Below are 16,611 nucleotides of genomic sequence, written 5' to 3' on the forward strand. Positions count from 1 at the left end.
TATAGAGAGAAAGGAGGCCCAAGGGGGCCCAAGGCGACTAGGCAGGCAGGGTGCCTGGAGGAGAGCCAGGCCAGTACCCACAGTGCCGAGGCTGGTCCCCCCGAGAGTGTGTTGGCCAAAAGGGCCTTTTTCTGATCCAGATGCTACCTTCCTGAGTTCTCAGTGACTGATCTGGGGGTCCTAAACAGGTAAAACACTATGGCCAATATCAATAGCCTTGCCCGGCCCTGGGGACCCTGGTGTCAGGGTGGTGTGGGTTATGCCGGGCAGGGGGCAGGGACAGGGAGTTTGGGGAGCTGACTACTGACACGCCTGCCGGATGGGTCTATCTGTCCCTTGAGGGAAGAGGGTGATCAGACCCACTGGCCAGCCCCAGAGGCTGGAAGGAAGCCGGTTATGCCAGCATCTGGCTTAGCCAGAGGAAGGATGGGGAAGAGGATGTGGCTGGCTTGGGAGACACCATTGGTATCTGCTCAGCTTCCTCCCTCCCTCTGCCACCCCCTCTCCTACTCACGGGTCTTGGGGTCTTATTCATGGTCAGCTGTCAGGGTGGTAAGGTTCCAGTACCTTGTGGAGGGGAGGGGCCACTATCTGGGCTGCTAGTGTGCCCAGAGGTGACTTTGGGCAGGAGATTTAAGCTCTTCCTCATCAGTTAAATCAGGATAATTATAATCCTTATCCCTCGTGCTATCAGCAGGATTAAAGCAGATAACCGATAACACATTTAAAGCGGCTAGCACACAGTGAGGGCTCAGTACAAGGGGTGTGGATTCAGGGCTAACTCTGCTGCTGAGTGTCTGGGCAGGGAACTTCTGCAAACCCCTCAAATCACACCTGTTCTCTACACTTCCCCAAAGGGAGGCTGGTCCCCAGGGCAGAAAAGGTGGAGAGGGCTCCCAAAGGAGGGCTCCGAAAAAGACATGGCGAAGTGGCAAAAGAGGCTGCTGGACCAGGGGGACAGGTGTGTCCAGGAGCTGAGAGTGGTGGGCAGCTCTGGCCACCTCACCTGGCTGTGTCCTAGAAACGGGGAGGGATGTGGAGGGTGAGAATCCACAACCTGGCTTCTTGTCCCATAAGGAAGCCTGGGTCCTGCCTGGCTGGGTGACTAAAGGGATGATTTAGAAACTGTTCTGGTAAAATTCCACACGGAGCCTGAAAGTCAGACTATCCCTCATCTCTGAGCAGGGAGGGGCACCAGGGTTTGCTTCCTGGCTCTTCTCGCTGTCTTTTCAGATCCTTCTAACTCTGCCCTGGCTCCATGGCCTAGGGTCCCCTCACTCTTCCCAGCATGGCCCACTCTGTCCCCACCTTCTAGGGCCAGGGAAACTGGATCCTGGGAGGCCAGGACTCCAGTCTTTGGCAGCAAGCACAGTACTGAGCTTGGAGGCGAAGCCAGAAGGGTTAACACCGGCAAGCCCTTCCGCCCCAGGAGCAGGTGTGCGAATCCACCCCAGACCTGGGGACCCTCGGCTGAGACAAAGCTGTCGCCTACATGGCCTCTCTCCCAGCTCCTCCATGTCCCGACCCAGAAGACCCACCCCAGCACCCCCTGCCTGGGTCAACAACAGATGGAGGGCTCAGGTTGGAGCGCTGGTGGGCTCCCCCAGCCTCTCTGTTCCCGCTCGGAGCTGGGATTGCCCGTGAGGTGAATGAGAGAGCAGCAGCACCCTTTTTTGGAAAGTCAAAAGTTAAAAGAAAAGGAAAAAGCAGAAAAGCACCCTCCACGCTCCCGGGAAGCCCCGCTCCTTGTGCTGATGTTCTGGGGTGCTAAGGGGGGTTCCCATGCACACCCGGGTGGGTGGGGGCTCCACCCAGAGTAGGCCTCCACATCCTCCTGGGCCCAGCCCTCACCCTTCTGTCTCAGCCCAGGGACACAGGAGGAAGGGGAGGAAGAGTGAGTGTGCGGAGAGAATGAGAGAGGTGGGGAAGGTGAGTGAGGCTGCCTGGATGGCTGGCCCAGAACCAGGCAGGGAGCAGGCCATGGGGGAGGAGGGTCCCCTCGTCCTCTTGGGTGTGGTCGTGGTGACAGCACAGGTGATGGTGGCACAGCCCGGGTTAATCCTCCCCTTGCCTCCTGCAGTGATGGGGCCAGGGTCTGCCCTGAACCACAGCTCGGGGAGACTGGGAGGAGCTGGCCGCAGAGCTGGCAATGTGGGCTGGATCTCCCGTTCCCAGCCAGCCTCAGACCCCAGCTCCTCCCTCCAGGACAGTTTTGTTCATGTCACTCCACCCTGATGGCTGCCACATTTGTTCAGTCCCGTTCAGCTCTTTTCAGAATTCAAACCCTAAGCCAAGCTCACAGATGCCTCTCTCTACAGCTCCTTCCGGTACCATCCACTGGTCACTCAGGACAAGACCCTGAGCCAGAACACGCTGTAGCTCACCCTCTGGTCCCTCATCATTCTGCAAACTCTCCCCATTCCCCTCTGATCTCCCCCTGTTCCAGACTGAGGTCCTGACCCTGACAGCGCCCAGGGCCCAAGCTGGGGGTTGAGGCTCAGAAACCAGGTCCCAGCTTGCCAGCTGCGTGGCCGGGCGGCCTTTCCTCCGGCTGGCCCCCATCTTCCCCTGGGTTCTGCACCTCTCAGGAGGGGACATGGCACAGAACAACTTCTTTCGGCCTCTCTGGTTGGATCCCCCAGGCGCCTGTGCTGTGGGCGGATGGGTTCTCCCAGAGGCAGTTGTGATCTCATGTGACAATTGGGATCCCCAAGTTCCTAGCGTCAGGGCCAAGGGGGCCCAGCAGAGTCAGCTTTGTGGGGTCCCCACCCCACTCTGCTCGCCTGTGTTCCTTGGGCATGCATCCCACGCTGCCTCCTGGGGTAATAACTATTTATGGCTGTGGTGGGGAGGGGTTACTGTCCCCTCCACCAGGCTGTGAGTTCCCGCGAGGACGGGCCAGTCCTGTCTGTTTCTGTGTCTTTGAGGCCCAGCCTAGGCAGAGGGCACGCAGGGTAGGGGTCCATGGACATGCACATTTGTGTCTGTTCCTAAGCTGGAAGGAAATGGCACCAAACCCGGCTCCCTCCAGCGACCCCCCACCAGGCGATGCTGCTTCTCCCCTGCCACTGAGTGATTCCTTTTCCACCGTGACCGCTCAGCTCCTCCAGGGCTCACCTCACCGGTCTATGGGGTCTGCTCAGCCACAGCAAGGCACTGGCCTCTCGATGCCGAAAGAGGCTTATCCTAAGACTGCAGACACCTCTGACTCCTCCCAAACACGGAGGATGGCATCAGTGCTATCTCCTGCTGGACTCAGCAGGCTCCTGTGCCCTGCACTGGCCAATGTCGCTTCCAGATGATTGCAGGTGCCAGGGGCAGCTCTACCTTGCACCCTGGTCAAAGTGGGCATGTCTGGGCCTGCCAACCCTGTCACAGCCCCTTCTCAGCTTCAGGGGTCCTGGTGGTAGAATTCTTCTTCTCCAGGGGTGTCGGGGATCTGGCTCCATGCTGAGACCTTGTCTGCTATTTTTCTGAACTTTCCACCAATGAGGCACACCCCTGCCTGAGTTTGCTGCCCCAGGTCATGCCTGTGGGCTATGGACACCTGCTTCCCCTTCCCTTCTCCCCTGGGCACACATCATGCCCACTCCCACCTTTGGCTCCACACACCTTCTCCCTCTCCTCACCCCCGCCAGCCCCCAGTCATCACCCCACTCCGTCCTGTGCCAGGTACCTTGTCCCAATCCACCACTTTGAACCGTGGTTCCATAGCAGGATCTGTCTTCTGAGTTTCCTCAAGGGCTACAGCCTCGTTCTCCATGGAGCCCTGGAAAGAGAAGATACGAGAGGATTATATACAGTGGGTGAGGGAAGAGGGCAGAGCCCCAAGCTGCCCTGAGAAGAGGCAGCCAGGAGTGGTGAGAGCCCCATGGGTGGGGCAGCGTGGTGGAGATCAAGGACGTTGGGTACTTCTGAAAACAGAGAGACCCTGATGTAAGCATTGTTATTCTCTGTATTTTACATTTCCCTTAAAAAAAAAAAAAACAATTTCCAGCCAGGCGCAGTGGCTCACACCTGTAATCTCAGCACTTTGGGAGACCAAGGTAGGTGGATCACCCGAGGTCAGGAGTTTGAGACCAGCCTGGCCAACATGGTGAAAACTCATCTCTATTAAAAATACAAAAAAGTTAACCAAGCGTGGTGATGTGCGCCTGTAATCCCAGCTACTCAGGAGGCTGAGGCAGGAGAATCGCTTGAATCTGGAAGACAGAGGTTACAGTGAGCCGAGATCGTGCCACTTCACTCCAGCCTGGGCGATAGAGCGAGACTCCATCTCAAAATAATAATAATAATAAAATTTCTGCATAAACAAAACAGGCAGAAAAATCTGGAAGAAGAAGTGAGCCGGCGGAGAGACTGCAGGGAAAGGAGCTTGCTTAGTGGGAGCTCTCTGGGAAAGGGGTCCCTGCCAGTCCTCCTTCAGGTCCCTGGCAGGTGCCAGGCAAAGAGAGTACCAGGGTAGTGCCCAGGGCACCTGGTGGGGCTCACGGGGCCACGCTGATGAGTCACAGGCTGTGGCTTCTAGGGCCACACACCCACAAGAAAGAAAGGCAGCAGGGAGCGAGGGAGGCTGTCCCTGCAGCAACACCCAAGTGCCAGTCAGTCAGCAGCCACACGTGGGGTGGGATTGGCAGAGCAGTGCCCAAGTGGACTCAAGGTTAAATCGAACTCACAAAGAGGTAAAGTCAGAGGGAAATGGAATGTGCTCGGAAAAGCACACAGCCCCAGCCAGCTCTGATGTCACGCAGGGTGAGGCCAGAGTGAGCAGAGTGAGGCCAGAGCGAGCAGGCTAGCACGTAAAGTGAGACCCATGCTTCCCCGTGGTGGGGGCGGAGAGAGCGCTTGCCTTCTCTGTGTCCTTGTGACTGAAGGAAGCCATGGTGCTGGTGGCCATGGCAGGGAGCTGGAAGCTGGGCACTGGCCGGCGGCCAAGAGGCTACTGTCATGACTTGAACATTTTTGTTTCCAAACAGACCCAAGAGAACCTGATGCTGACAGTATTTTGGCATTTTATGGGAAAGTCCACATATAACCTAAAAGTCGGCTTTTGTGGTCCTGTCTTAGTCTGTGTGTCTCAGCGTATTTAGTCTGTTATCACCAAGCTAATACCTGAATTTTTTTATTTTTTTGAGACAGGCTCTTGTTCTGTCACTCAAGCTAGAGTGCAACGGCCCACTGCTACCTCAGTCTCCTGGGCCTAGGCCATCCTCCCACTTCAGCCTCCCAAGTAGCTGGAACTACAGGTGCACATGACCACACCCAGCTAATTTTTATATTTTTAATAGAGATGGGGTTTGGCCATATTGCCCAGACAGGTCTTGAACTCCTGACCTCAGGTGATCCGCCCACCTCAGCCTCCCAAAGTGCTGGGATTACAGGTGTGAGCCACCGCGCTGGGCCAACACCTGATTTAAAAAATACATATGTGGCCGGGCGCAGTGGCTCAAGCCTGTAATCCCAGCACTTTGGGAGGCCGAGACGGGGGATCACGAGGTCAGGAGATCGAGACCATCCTGGCTAACACGGTGAAACCCCGTCTCTACTAAAAATACAAAAAATTAGCCGGGCGTGGTGGCGGGCGCCTGTAGTCCCAGCTACTCGGGAGGCTGAGGCAGGAGAATGGAGTAAACCCGGGAGGTGGAGCTTGCAGTGAGCTGAGATCTGGCCACTGCACTCCAGTTCGGGCGACAGAGCGAGACTCCGCCTCAAAAAAAAAAAAAAAAAAATACGTGTGTGTGTGTGTGTGTGTGTGTGTGTGTATCTACCTATCTCATGCTCTCTTGAGTACAAAGAAGAGCGGATTTTATAGCACATCATACATGGAAATACCTTAAATATCCAATAAAAAAGTCCTCCCTCTTCCCATGACAGCAGCTCAATAATCCTGTTCCTTCCAATTCTATTTAACTTCAAAATACTCCAGGGCATGCCCTCTCCAATCTCTCCCCACCACCCTGCTCCAGTGACCTACTGACTTCCTTCTTCCTGGGTAGTTTTCTCCAGGTCACTCAAGTCCTTCCTTGAGTAGGATGGTTGACCCCTCCTCTGTACCCCCAGTACCACTCACTGCAACCCCATTTGCCTCTCCTAGCAAAACACAAGGCTCATCTTTTTTTTTTTTTTTTAGACAGAGTCTCATTCTGTCACCGAGGCTGGAATGCAGTGGTGCCATCTCAGCTCACTGCAAGCTCCGCCTCCCAGGTTCATGCCATTCTCCTGCCTCAGCCTCCCGAGTAGCTGGGACTATAGGTGCCTACCACCATGCCTGGCTAATTTCTTTTTTGTATTTTTTTTTGTAGAGACAGGGTTTCACCGTGTTAGCCAGGATGGTCTTGATCTCCTGACCTCGTGATCCACCCGCCTCGGCCTCCCAAAGTGCTGGGATTACAGGCGTGAACCATCGCACCCAGCCACAAGGCTCACCTTAGCAGGGAAGGGCTTACCATACATAGTACTATTAATGTTTTTGTCTATACTACACTTTTCAGACTACTCGGAGTGCTAGACACAGATCTCCTTTGGGTATATCCACCTGAACCACCACTGGAAGCAGAAGACAGGGCATTTAGGGAGTTGGTATTTCATGAGTGTTTACTATATGTTCAGCCCTCTAATTTTCCTAACAACTGCATGAAGTAGGCACAGTGCTTATTCCCATTTGGCAGATGAAGGGACCTGCTATGGGGCAGTCCCACAGCTAGTGAGGGGTCGAGCCAGCAGTGGGACCTCAGAATATTCTCTTTACCACCACGATCTTCTTCTCCAACCATTCTAGCAACTGATCTATTCATTTTCCAACTTTTTTTTTGAGACAGGGTCTCTTGCTCTGTCACCCAGGGCTGGAGTTCAGTGGAGTGACCTCGGCTCACTGCAACTTCCACCTCCTCAGCCCAAGGGATCCTCCCACCACAGCCTCCTGAGTAGCTGGGGCCACAGGCACACGCCACCACAGCAGGCTAATTTTTTGTAGAGATAGGGTTTTGCTATGTTGCTCAGGCTGGTCTTAAACTCCCATTCTCTAGTGATTTGCCTGCCTCGGCCTCCCAAAATGCTGGGATTACACGCATGAGCCACTGCACCCAGCCCATTTTCCAACTTTTTTTTTTTTTTTTGAGACGGAGTCTCGCTCTGTCGCCCAGGCTGGAGTGCAGTGGTGCCATCTCAGCTCACTGCAAGCTCCGCCTCCCAGGTTCATGCCATTCTCCTGCCTCAGCCTCCCAGTAGCTGGGACTACAGGCGCCCGCCACCACGCCCGGCTAATTTTTTGTATTTTTAGTAGAGATGGGGTTTCACTGTGTTAGCCAGGATGGTCTCGATCTCCTGACCTCGTGATCCGCCCGCCTCGGCCTCCCAAAGTGCTGGGATTACAGGCTTGAGCCACCACGCCCGGCCCCATTTTCCAACTTCTAAAAAGTCATACTTTCCATCTGTGATTTTTACTCAGTTGGTATTTATAATTTCTTGCCTCCTATTGTTTGTGAATGTTGGGGGTAATTATCTGTTTTTGTCCAGTGGTGTGATAGGTTCCAATAGGCAGGGACCTGGTGGATTTCTGTTTCCTGTTTCTAGAACCATGCCTAGCATGGGTCTTGCAAATACCAGATGCTCCACCCACATTTCCCCAGTGGGCTGTGTTTCAATGCTGGGTCTCTGCAAGCAGCCAACGGCTCCCAAGACTCCTGCCATGTGGTGGGCCTGGCTGTGGGGGCGAAGCCCTGAAACGCTGCAGGGCTCACACTCCTTGGGGATGTGAAACAAATGGAATGGGTGTATCTGCCCACCCTGCCACGTGGTGGGGTGTCTGCCTGAGGGGATGCGCCAGGACACAAAACATGCATCTTGCACTCTGGACTGGATAGGGCAGTGCCCAGATAAAAGGATCAAAATTCCAACAATCTAGATCATAGATTCTCAGTACCCTTTGGCCGAGTACATAGGAAAGGCATGAGCACAATGAAAAATATGTAAGACTGGTATGAGATTGCCAGCATTTTATTTTGCCAAATAAAAATATTTCAAGAGCAGGCATGGTAGCCAATGCCTGCAATCCCAGCACTTTGGGAGGCTGAAGTGGGAGGATTGCTTGAGGCCAGGAGTTTGAGACAAGCCTGGGCAACAAAGCGAGACACTGTCTCTATCACAGAAAAAAAAAAGCCAGGCGTGGTGCTAGTATGCACCTGTAGTCCCAGCTACTCAGGAGGCTGAGGGAGGAGGATCATTTGAGTCCAGGAGGTTGAGGCTATGAGTGAGCTATGATTGTGCCACTGCACTCCAGCCTGGGCAACAGAGTGAGACCTTGTCTCAAAAAAAAATTTTTTTTTAAATTTACTATCAGCAACATTTCATAAACAAGAGGAAATTTCAAAACCAAATATATAGGAAGTACATGTTGTCAGGATAAAAGGCAGTTCTTTCCAAGGAAGGCAGTTGGCAACTTTATACTGACATTTACCAAAAAAGGTTCTATTTTATTATTTTTAAAATTATTTTCTTTTTATAGACATAGGGTCTCACTATGTTGCCCAGTCTGGTCTTAAACTCCTATACTCAAGTGATCCTCCTGCCTCTGCCACCCAAAGTGCTATGATTATTGGTGCGAGCCACCGTATCCGGCCTCTATTTTAAAATATTTATTAATGCAGAACAATTATAACATTCTGTTTTTATGAGCATTAATTGCACATAATTGTTCTTTGGGCTCAAGACGGTTGATGTGGGGCTCGATGATCTATCTGTAACAGGAAGTAAATCAAATGTTCACTATGTCCTGGTTCTAAGGTTCTACATCAAAAATTACAAAAATCCAGTTTCTTAGAGAGATGCTGGTTAAATAGAAACAGCCATTGAAAGCTTCCTCATTCAACTGGAAGTATCCTGAGTGACGTGAGGAAAGCAGAGGAGTCCCTGCTCTGTGGATTTCTGTCCTGCTCCTGAGAGCCAGGGGGAAGGGCGGGGGTCATACCCCGAGCGGCTCCATCCCCAGCACAGAGGGGCCAGCGATTCTCTCTCCAGAATCCCTCTGAATCACGGACCAGAGCCAGTCAAGGGCTAGAAGAGGGGGCACCCTCTCTATGGAGGCTGAGGAAAAGAGGGACAAAGAGGAAGGGGGTGGGCATGGCCTCTTCCTATCCTTCTCCTTCCTGCTTCTGCTCTAGGATCCTGGCGCCACTCCAGGGAGCAATGTCAGGACTGATATGCTTCTGGCATATAAGCCCCAGACTGACTAAATAAGCAAGGCACTTTCTGGGTGGCTTCATCGGGACCACACCCCTCCTTGGCAGAAGCCCAGGTTCTTATCACAAGATGGGACACACCTCCAACATCGGAGGTGACTCCAAGGAAAACCAGAGCCCGTGTCACATGGTGTCAGCAGCAGGAATACTCCTAGGTACAGGGACACGTCCTCCGGTGCATTGTTCACTGATTAATTTTCTCAAGTCTAGTTGTGAGATTCCAGGTCTAAAAACTCTCCCTACACGCAGCTAAGACAAAGATCCTCCTGAAGAAGGTCTCCCACTCCCACCTGGGGGACACCAGGACTCCAGGAGCTGAGTCCTGCCAGGAGCGGCTGCACTGCACGCACGCCACACACGTTGATCTGGGCCATGTTTTCCAGACTCCCGCCCCAGTGTGTATTTTATAGTTGAGCCAGCTCACCCTTGAATTCCACAGGTGAACACCATCCATGAATCAGGAGTGTGTAGAGGTCACTCCTGGGAACTAGGGTACAACTCCAGCTTTAAAAGGCTTTTAGAAAAAGCTTCTTGGAAACTTTTCACATTCATTATTTAAAAGTCTCTCCTGGTCCTGGAAGCAAGCCAAAAGGTGGTTTTTAAACACTTTAAAAACCAAAAAGTGCCTTAAATGAAGATATATGTGCTTTTTTTCCCCTACTATTTGGAAATTATTCCAGATGATGCCTTTTTTCCAATATTTGGAAATTATTCCAGATTATGCCTTTTTTTTTTTTTTTTAACAAGGTCTCACTCTGTCACCCAGGCTGGAGTGCAGTGGCATGATCTTGGCTCAGTGCAGCCTCAACCTCCCAGGCTCAAGCAATCCTCCCACCTCAGCCTCCCAAGTAGCTGGGATGATGAGTGTTCACCATCATGCCCAGCTAATTTTTAAATTTTTTGTAGAGATGGGGTCTTGCTCTGTTGCTCAGGCTGCTCTTGAACTCCCACGTTCAAGCAATCCTCCCACCTCAGCCTCCCAAATAGCTGGGACTATAGGTGTGCACCACTATGTCCAGTGAATTTTTTATTTTTTATAGAGACAAGGTCTTGCTATGTTGCCCAGTTTAGTCTCAAACTCCTAAGCTCAAGCAGTCTGCTCACCTTAGTCTCTCCGAGTTCTGGAATTACAGGTGGGAACCACGGCGCCTGGCTGGCGATGCCTTTGAATTGGGTAGGTTTCAGTATTTGGTAAGCGAAGTGAAGAATTTTGTAGTGAGACTCACGCTGGCTTTCACAGGAATGATCAGCACAAGTGTTGATGAGTGTGGTTTGACAGGGGGTGTCCAACCCATCTGTGTCAGGTGACAGCTTTCTTGTACCCTGAGGCGGACGAGACTATCCCAGGGCAACAGTCTGGTGCTGAGAAAGGAAGCCCTCATCCGGGTCCCTCCTGGCCTCTCTGCCTTGGGAAGGCAGGCAGGAGAGACAGCTCGACACTCTTGTGTTCAGGCCCAGGGCTGTTGAGTGGCGAGGGGGCACCTGGCTCTCCTGATACCGCATCTACCTGTTGATTGTATCCCAAGCTAGCCCGTAAGCACTGTGCGGTAGACACCCCACTCAATCTTGCCCACTGCTCACTCCCTAGTCCCCAGCACAGGCTTGGCCCGCCAATACCTGCTGAGTGATCCATTAGCGAGCAGGTGGGTGGCTGGGTTGACTCTGAGAGCCCAGGCCTGGAAAGGCCACCAATGTGTGGGGAGAGCAGGCAGAAAGAGAGCCTTCCACAGCCCATGTCTACTTGGAGAGAGAAGGATGGGCACAAGCAATGGCCGAGGTGCTCTGCCAAGGAGACGGGGTCGGCAGGCACTGCTCATTCCCAGCCGAGAGCCACTGGACGTGCTGGGCAATGGAGGGTAGGGAGGGCACTTCAACCTCCTTAGATCCTTCCAGCCATAGTCCAAGGCCACACGAGAGAGAAGCCTTTGAGAAGTACCAACCCTCAATACTCCCAGCACAACACCAGTTCCTGGCTCATCACCAGGCATTATTTCCTCTCCAGTCAGCCCAAGCTACAAGGACAGTATCGAGTCACTGTCAATGGATTTTTTTTTTTTTCTTTTTTTGAGACAGAGTCTTGCTCTGTAGCCCTGGCTAGAATGCAGTGGCACCATCTTGTCTCACTGCAGCCTCCGCCTCCTCAGTTCAAGTGATTTTCCTGTCTCAGCCTCCTATGTAGCTGGGACTACAGGCATGCACCACGATGCCTGGCTACTTTTTTGTATTTTTAGCAGAGACAGAGTTTCACCATGTTGCCCAGGCTGGTCTTGAACTCGTGAGCTCAGGCAATCTGCCTGCCTCAGCCTTCTTGGGATTATAGGCATGAGCCATGGTGCCTGGCCTGTCACTGCATCTTCGTATCAGGGAGGCTGCTGGGAATGAAGCAGACTACAATGAAATAGAGGGGGCTACGCCCTGTTATAAGACGCAGCCCTGACTTAGGTCCAAATCATAGGAAGATGGGGTCCCAGGGTTGTCAGACCTTCTGATTTCTTTTCTTCTCTCTTTTTCTTTTCTTTTCACATAGTCTCACTCTGTTTCCCAGGCTGGAGTGGAGTGATGTGATCGTGGCTTGCTGCAGCCTTGAACTCCAGGGCTCAATTTTTATTTTTTTTATTTTTTGGTAGAAAAGGGGGTCTCGCTATGTGGCCCAGGTTAGTCTTATCCTCCTAGCCTCAAACTCCTGGCCTCAGGTGATCCTCCTACCTTGGCTTCCTAAGGTGCTGGGATTACAGGCATAAGCCACTGCACCTGCCCCGATTTCTATGAAAAGCTGGAAAAATACATTTTTATGTAAAATTTCCAGATTTTAAAATTTGACTTGCATTTAAAACAAATGATGTGAGCCAAACCAACACACATGGATATAAATGAGGCTCTTGGTGTGCCAGTTTGAAACTCCCAGGCAAGTTGCAGGCCTCCTGCTCCCTGGGATGCCCTGTCCACTGAAAAGGATGAGCAGGGACAGACGAGAGCAGGGGTTTTCTCCTCCCTGTCAATTCCTGGAACAGGGAATTCCAATGGGGAGCCTGGGGTATACCCTCATGGGGCAGGCGTTCAGGGCCAGTTGTACCAAGGCCCAGGTGGAATCGGGGCAGGCAGGCACCAAAGGGACCAGAGTCCCAGTAAGGTCTCATGAAGGGCAAGCTCAGGCAGGGACTGGCTTCTAGAGAAAGGAGTGGGTCAGGGAGCAGAAGTGGGGGTTGGACCTGGTTTTCCTGGTTCTCCTCCCCTTACATCTAGAAAGGTGATAAAATTGGCCGGGCATGGTGGCTCATGCCTGTTATCCCAGTACTTCGGGAGGCTGAGGAAGATGGATCACCTGAGGTCAGGAGTTTGAGACCAGCCTGGGCAACATGACAAAACCTCATCTCTATTAAAAATACAAAAACTAGCCAGGCATGGTGGCAGGCACCTGTAATCTCAGCTACTTGGGAGGCTGAGGCAGAAGAATCGCTTGAACTCAGAAAGTGGAGGTTGCAGTGAGCTGAGATCTCGCCACTGTACTCCAGCCTGGGTGACAGAGCAAGACTCCATCTCAAAATAAATAAATAAATAAGAAAGAAAGGTGACAAAATCTGTGAGGGGTAAGGAATCACAGTAGAGACTCAGGCCATACACCAAGGGTGTTACTTCCAGGGTCTCGCTTCCCAGTGTAGAGGTTGTGGGTTGAGCTATGCCAGTCCTCACAAAGATCTCTATGCTGAAGTTCGAACCCCCAGAGCCTCAGAATGTGACTTTCTTGGGAAACAGGGTCATTGCAATTAGTTAAGATGTAATTAGTTAAGATGAGGTCATTATAGTGGGCCTTATAAAAGGGGTGATTTGGGCACAGACACACGCGTGTGAAGATGGAGGGAGAGATGGGAGCAATGCCTCTCCAAGCCAGGTATTGTCAAGAGCAGTTGGCAGTCCTCAGCAGCTCAGGGGAGGTCTGGAACAGACCATCCCTCAGTGTCCTCAGAACCCACCCAGCCAACACCTTGCTCTCAGACTTCTGGCCTCCAGAGCTGTGAGACAATACATTTCTGTTGTTCAACCACCCAGTTTGTGATAGTTTGTTACAGGAGCCTAGAAAACCTGTCACAAGGCCTGAATCAGTTTCACCTGGGATCAAGATGGGCCCCCAAAGGAGAGAGAATTCAAGGAGAGGGGACAACCGAGGGAGGCATCCGAGGTGCTGAGGAGCCAGGAGTCTGCCCCTCACCCTAAGCTGAGGACGCCGCAGAATCCAGGTTCTTTCAGTCAGCACAGCCTTGCCACCTGGCCCGCAGGGGCAGGCCACACAGATGGCCCCGGGGGAACAGGCATTCAAGTAGGTCTGTTCCTAGCCCATTGCTGCCCATCTGCAGCCAGGGGCAGCCTTGTTCCCCTTCTTTAGGGCCTGAGAGGTCACTTCCCAGTTTTTCCCACATGGAAACACTGTGCATGGAGCAGTGGAGCAAACTGTTACCCTCTTTAGTGCAAATCTTGTTCTATTCTGCACTTTCCCCACCCCCAGGTGGCAGCTGAGACAGCCCTGCCACCTCCACCACAAGCACCTTCACCACGGCACACACGCGGCAGCATCTCACCGGGAGGGACACAACTCTCCCTGAGAGACTGGCAGGAGGCATTCCACACACGGGGGAAACTGAGGCACAGGAGGCCCGAATGACTTATTCAAGATCTCTCAAGTGACTGCTGGAGGGGCGGGGGGAGCAGAGAGCAGCCCACTCCCAGGGCTGTTCCCGGGAAGGCTCCCCAGGTACCCTCCTTTCTCCCCTCCTGGAGGACTCCCTGGGAGGTCCCCAAGCCCCCAGCTTCCTCCAGGGTCCTAGACCCTGTCCTCCCTAGAGAGGGTTTGCTTGGACGGCGCACGGGGGAGAGAACAGAGAAGAACAACAGAAAGTCTGCGCTCTGCACCACAAACAAACAAATCCACCATAGAGGCAGCCTGAAAGGAGGCAGTGTGCGGCGGGCGGGGGCTGGGGGCGGGGGCGCCGGCATAAAGGCATGTTGTTCGGGAAAGCCGGGGCTGGGCACCGCGGGATGGACAGATGGCCTTTTATCCCACAGCCTGGGTTTTGCCTGAAAACCCTTTTTCTGAAAGGGAATGGTTGCCTCGGGCCTTGGGTCCAGGTGCCCCCACCCTATGGAGGCCCAGGGGGAAGGTGGGGGGTCCAGGTGTCACAGCACCCCTGGGTGGTACATGGTCCCTGGCAGCTAGGAAGGGGCAGTCCCCAGAGGGAGATGATGGTGCCAAGGCTGTCCTGAGCCTTATCTGTATCTGCAGCAAGAGTCTTTCTTGGGGAGGAGGCTCTCGCGGTAACAAGCCCACCTCTGCGGCCCCAGGGAGCAGTCTCCTTGGAGCTCGTGGTTTTCGGTAAAAGCTTTTGGCTGAAATGAAGGCAGCGGATCCGCTTGCTTCCATCTTTAATAAGCTGCCCTCTGCCTTTCTAGATCCAAACCAGGAGTCAGGACCGACCAGGAGCTGAGCTCTAGATGCCTGTGGTGGCCTAAGAAACCGTATCTGGCAAGTGACAAGGCTCAGAACCCCTGAAGCCCACCCACCCCTCGCCCTCCCCACAGTCATTGCAAGGCGATGGGCCCTGCAGGCCACTGTCCCGGTATTCATGGGAGCCACAGGAAAGGAGGAAAGAAAACCAGTGGGAAACTTGTGCCTGAGCTGTGACCAACTCTCCAGCTCAGGTGTGTGGAGAAGGACAAAAAGACAGTCCTGGGTCCTGGGGCGCTGACTGTTCACCACGGACCCAGCATAGATTCTACTCGTGAAGTGAGCCCCCTCTGATGCCACTGCCAGCAACCTCGACACCAGAAGCAGAAGCCAGCACAGGTGGGCAGGCAACCCAGGACGTGGCAAAAGGGGCCAGAGGCTTGAAAAATGAAATTACCACTGGGAACGCGCTAGGATACCCTCCGTGGGTTTTCAAGCCACTAGCTCCATTTTTTTTTTTTTTTTTTTTGAGGCGGAGTCTCGCTCTGTCGCCCAGGCTGGAGTGCAGTGGCCAGATCTCAGCTCACTGCAAGCTCCGCCTCCCAGGTTTACGCCATTCTCCTGCCTCAGCCTCCCGAGTAGCTGGGACTACAGGCGCCCGCCACGTCGCCCGGCTAGTTTTTGTATTTTTAGTAGAGACGGGGTTTCACCGTGTTAGCCAGGATGGTCTCGATCTCCTGACCTCGTGATCCGCCCGTCTCGGCCTCCCAAAGTGCTGGGATTACAGGCTTGAGCCACCGCGCCCGGCCGCCACTAGCTCCATTTTTTACCAAATGTTGCTACTGACTGTTGGCAGCCACTAGATCCTCAGCCCTCCAGTCTCTAACCTCGGATTAGGGCAAAGTTTCCAGGAATGCACTGAGTCAGGGAGACACGTGGGTTTTTTCCAGTGAATGCGGGAGCTGGGGATCTGGAGAGGCCCCCAGGGAAAGTCTCTGTGCTGAGAGCACAGCTGGAGGGGGCGTGGCCAGGGCTTGTCAGGGTAAACAAGAGGAGCTTTTGGAGGCTTCCCTTCCGGGTCCTTCCTTACAAAATCCTTCCTCTCGCTGCAGGGGTAAAATGGGAGGATCTGAGTTTCAATTCCAATGAGCAGCATCAACAGCTTGCAAGACATGAGTTCCTTGAAACGTGTCCTTTTGCAGACTTGCCGAGACCACTTCTGGACCGTACTCTCTCAAGACTGAGACCTCAAGCCACCTCAAGCAGGTTTACAGGATGTGCTATCCACAAGGCACCTAAAATATATTATCTCCTCACTGACCCAACTGGTATAATATAACAAATTTCAGATCTATTGCATAACACTCCAATCTAAGAATTATCCTGTATTTTGCTATTTTTAAAAGCAGAATCAAGACTACTGATTTACAAACAACCTCATATGCCATTATTCCAGAAACAATATTTCTAAATGTGTCTTTTATAATCTAATAATTTAAGAAAGAAAAATATTGTTCTTGCCACTGTTTACAAAATGGCAAATGATTATACTACAAAAAACAATAATAGTCACTGAACCGTTTTATTAAAAAACTCAAACAGCAGCAGCAGCAGCAGCAGCATCAACAATAACAAGACCCTCCCTCATACCTCCTACTTCTTTTTGCTGATTCAAGCAATTCCCTCTCCCCATGCGTAGCCATGCAGTGTTTGCGTCCTCCCTGTGCAGTTAAGGATGTTTATGTTTAGAAAGATTGGCTGACTTGTCTCAGGTGGCATGGTGTGTTCTAGAAGACAAGTCCATTGGATTCAGGCCTATGTTCTCTTTTTTTTCACTCTTTGCGTTTGTGTGTGTGTGTGCGTGTGTAAGAGACAGGGTCTCGCTCTGTCAGCAGGCTGGAGTGCAGTGGTGCAATCACTGCTCACTGCAACCTCAGC

General features: G+C 52.7%; 1 protein-coding gene across 2 annotated transcripts in view; it reads right to left on the minus strand.

Annotated features, from left to right (window-relative positions):
• FA2H (fatty acid 2-hydroxylase) overlaps positions 1–16,611 on the minus strand; it is a 64,004-nt gene that overhangs the window by 23,725 nt on the left and 23,668 nt on the right. For both annotated transcript variants that reach the window (XM_033219015.1, XM_033219014.1), the window contains exon 2: positions 3,677–3,769. In XM_033219015.1, coding sequence (XP_033074906.1) covers positions 3,677–3,769 — 93 coding nt within the window. The remainder of the gene's footprint in view (positions 1–3,676; positions 3,770–16,611) is intronic.

Source organism: Trachypithecus francoisi, unplaced genomic scaffold (genome assembly GCF_009764315.1).
Source record: "Trachypithecus francoisi isolate TF-2019V2 unplaced genomic scaffold, Tfra_2.0 Lachesis_group10, whole genome shotgun sequence".
In the NCBI taxonomy this organism is placed as follows: domain Eukaryota; kingdom Metazoa; phylum Chordata; class Mammalia; order Primates; family Cercopithecidae; genus Trachypithecus; species Trachypithecus francoisi.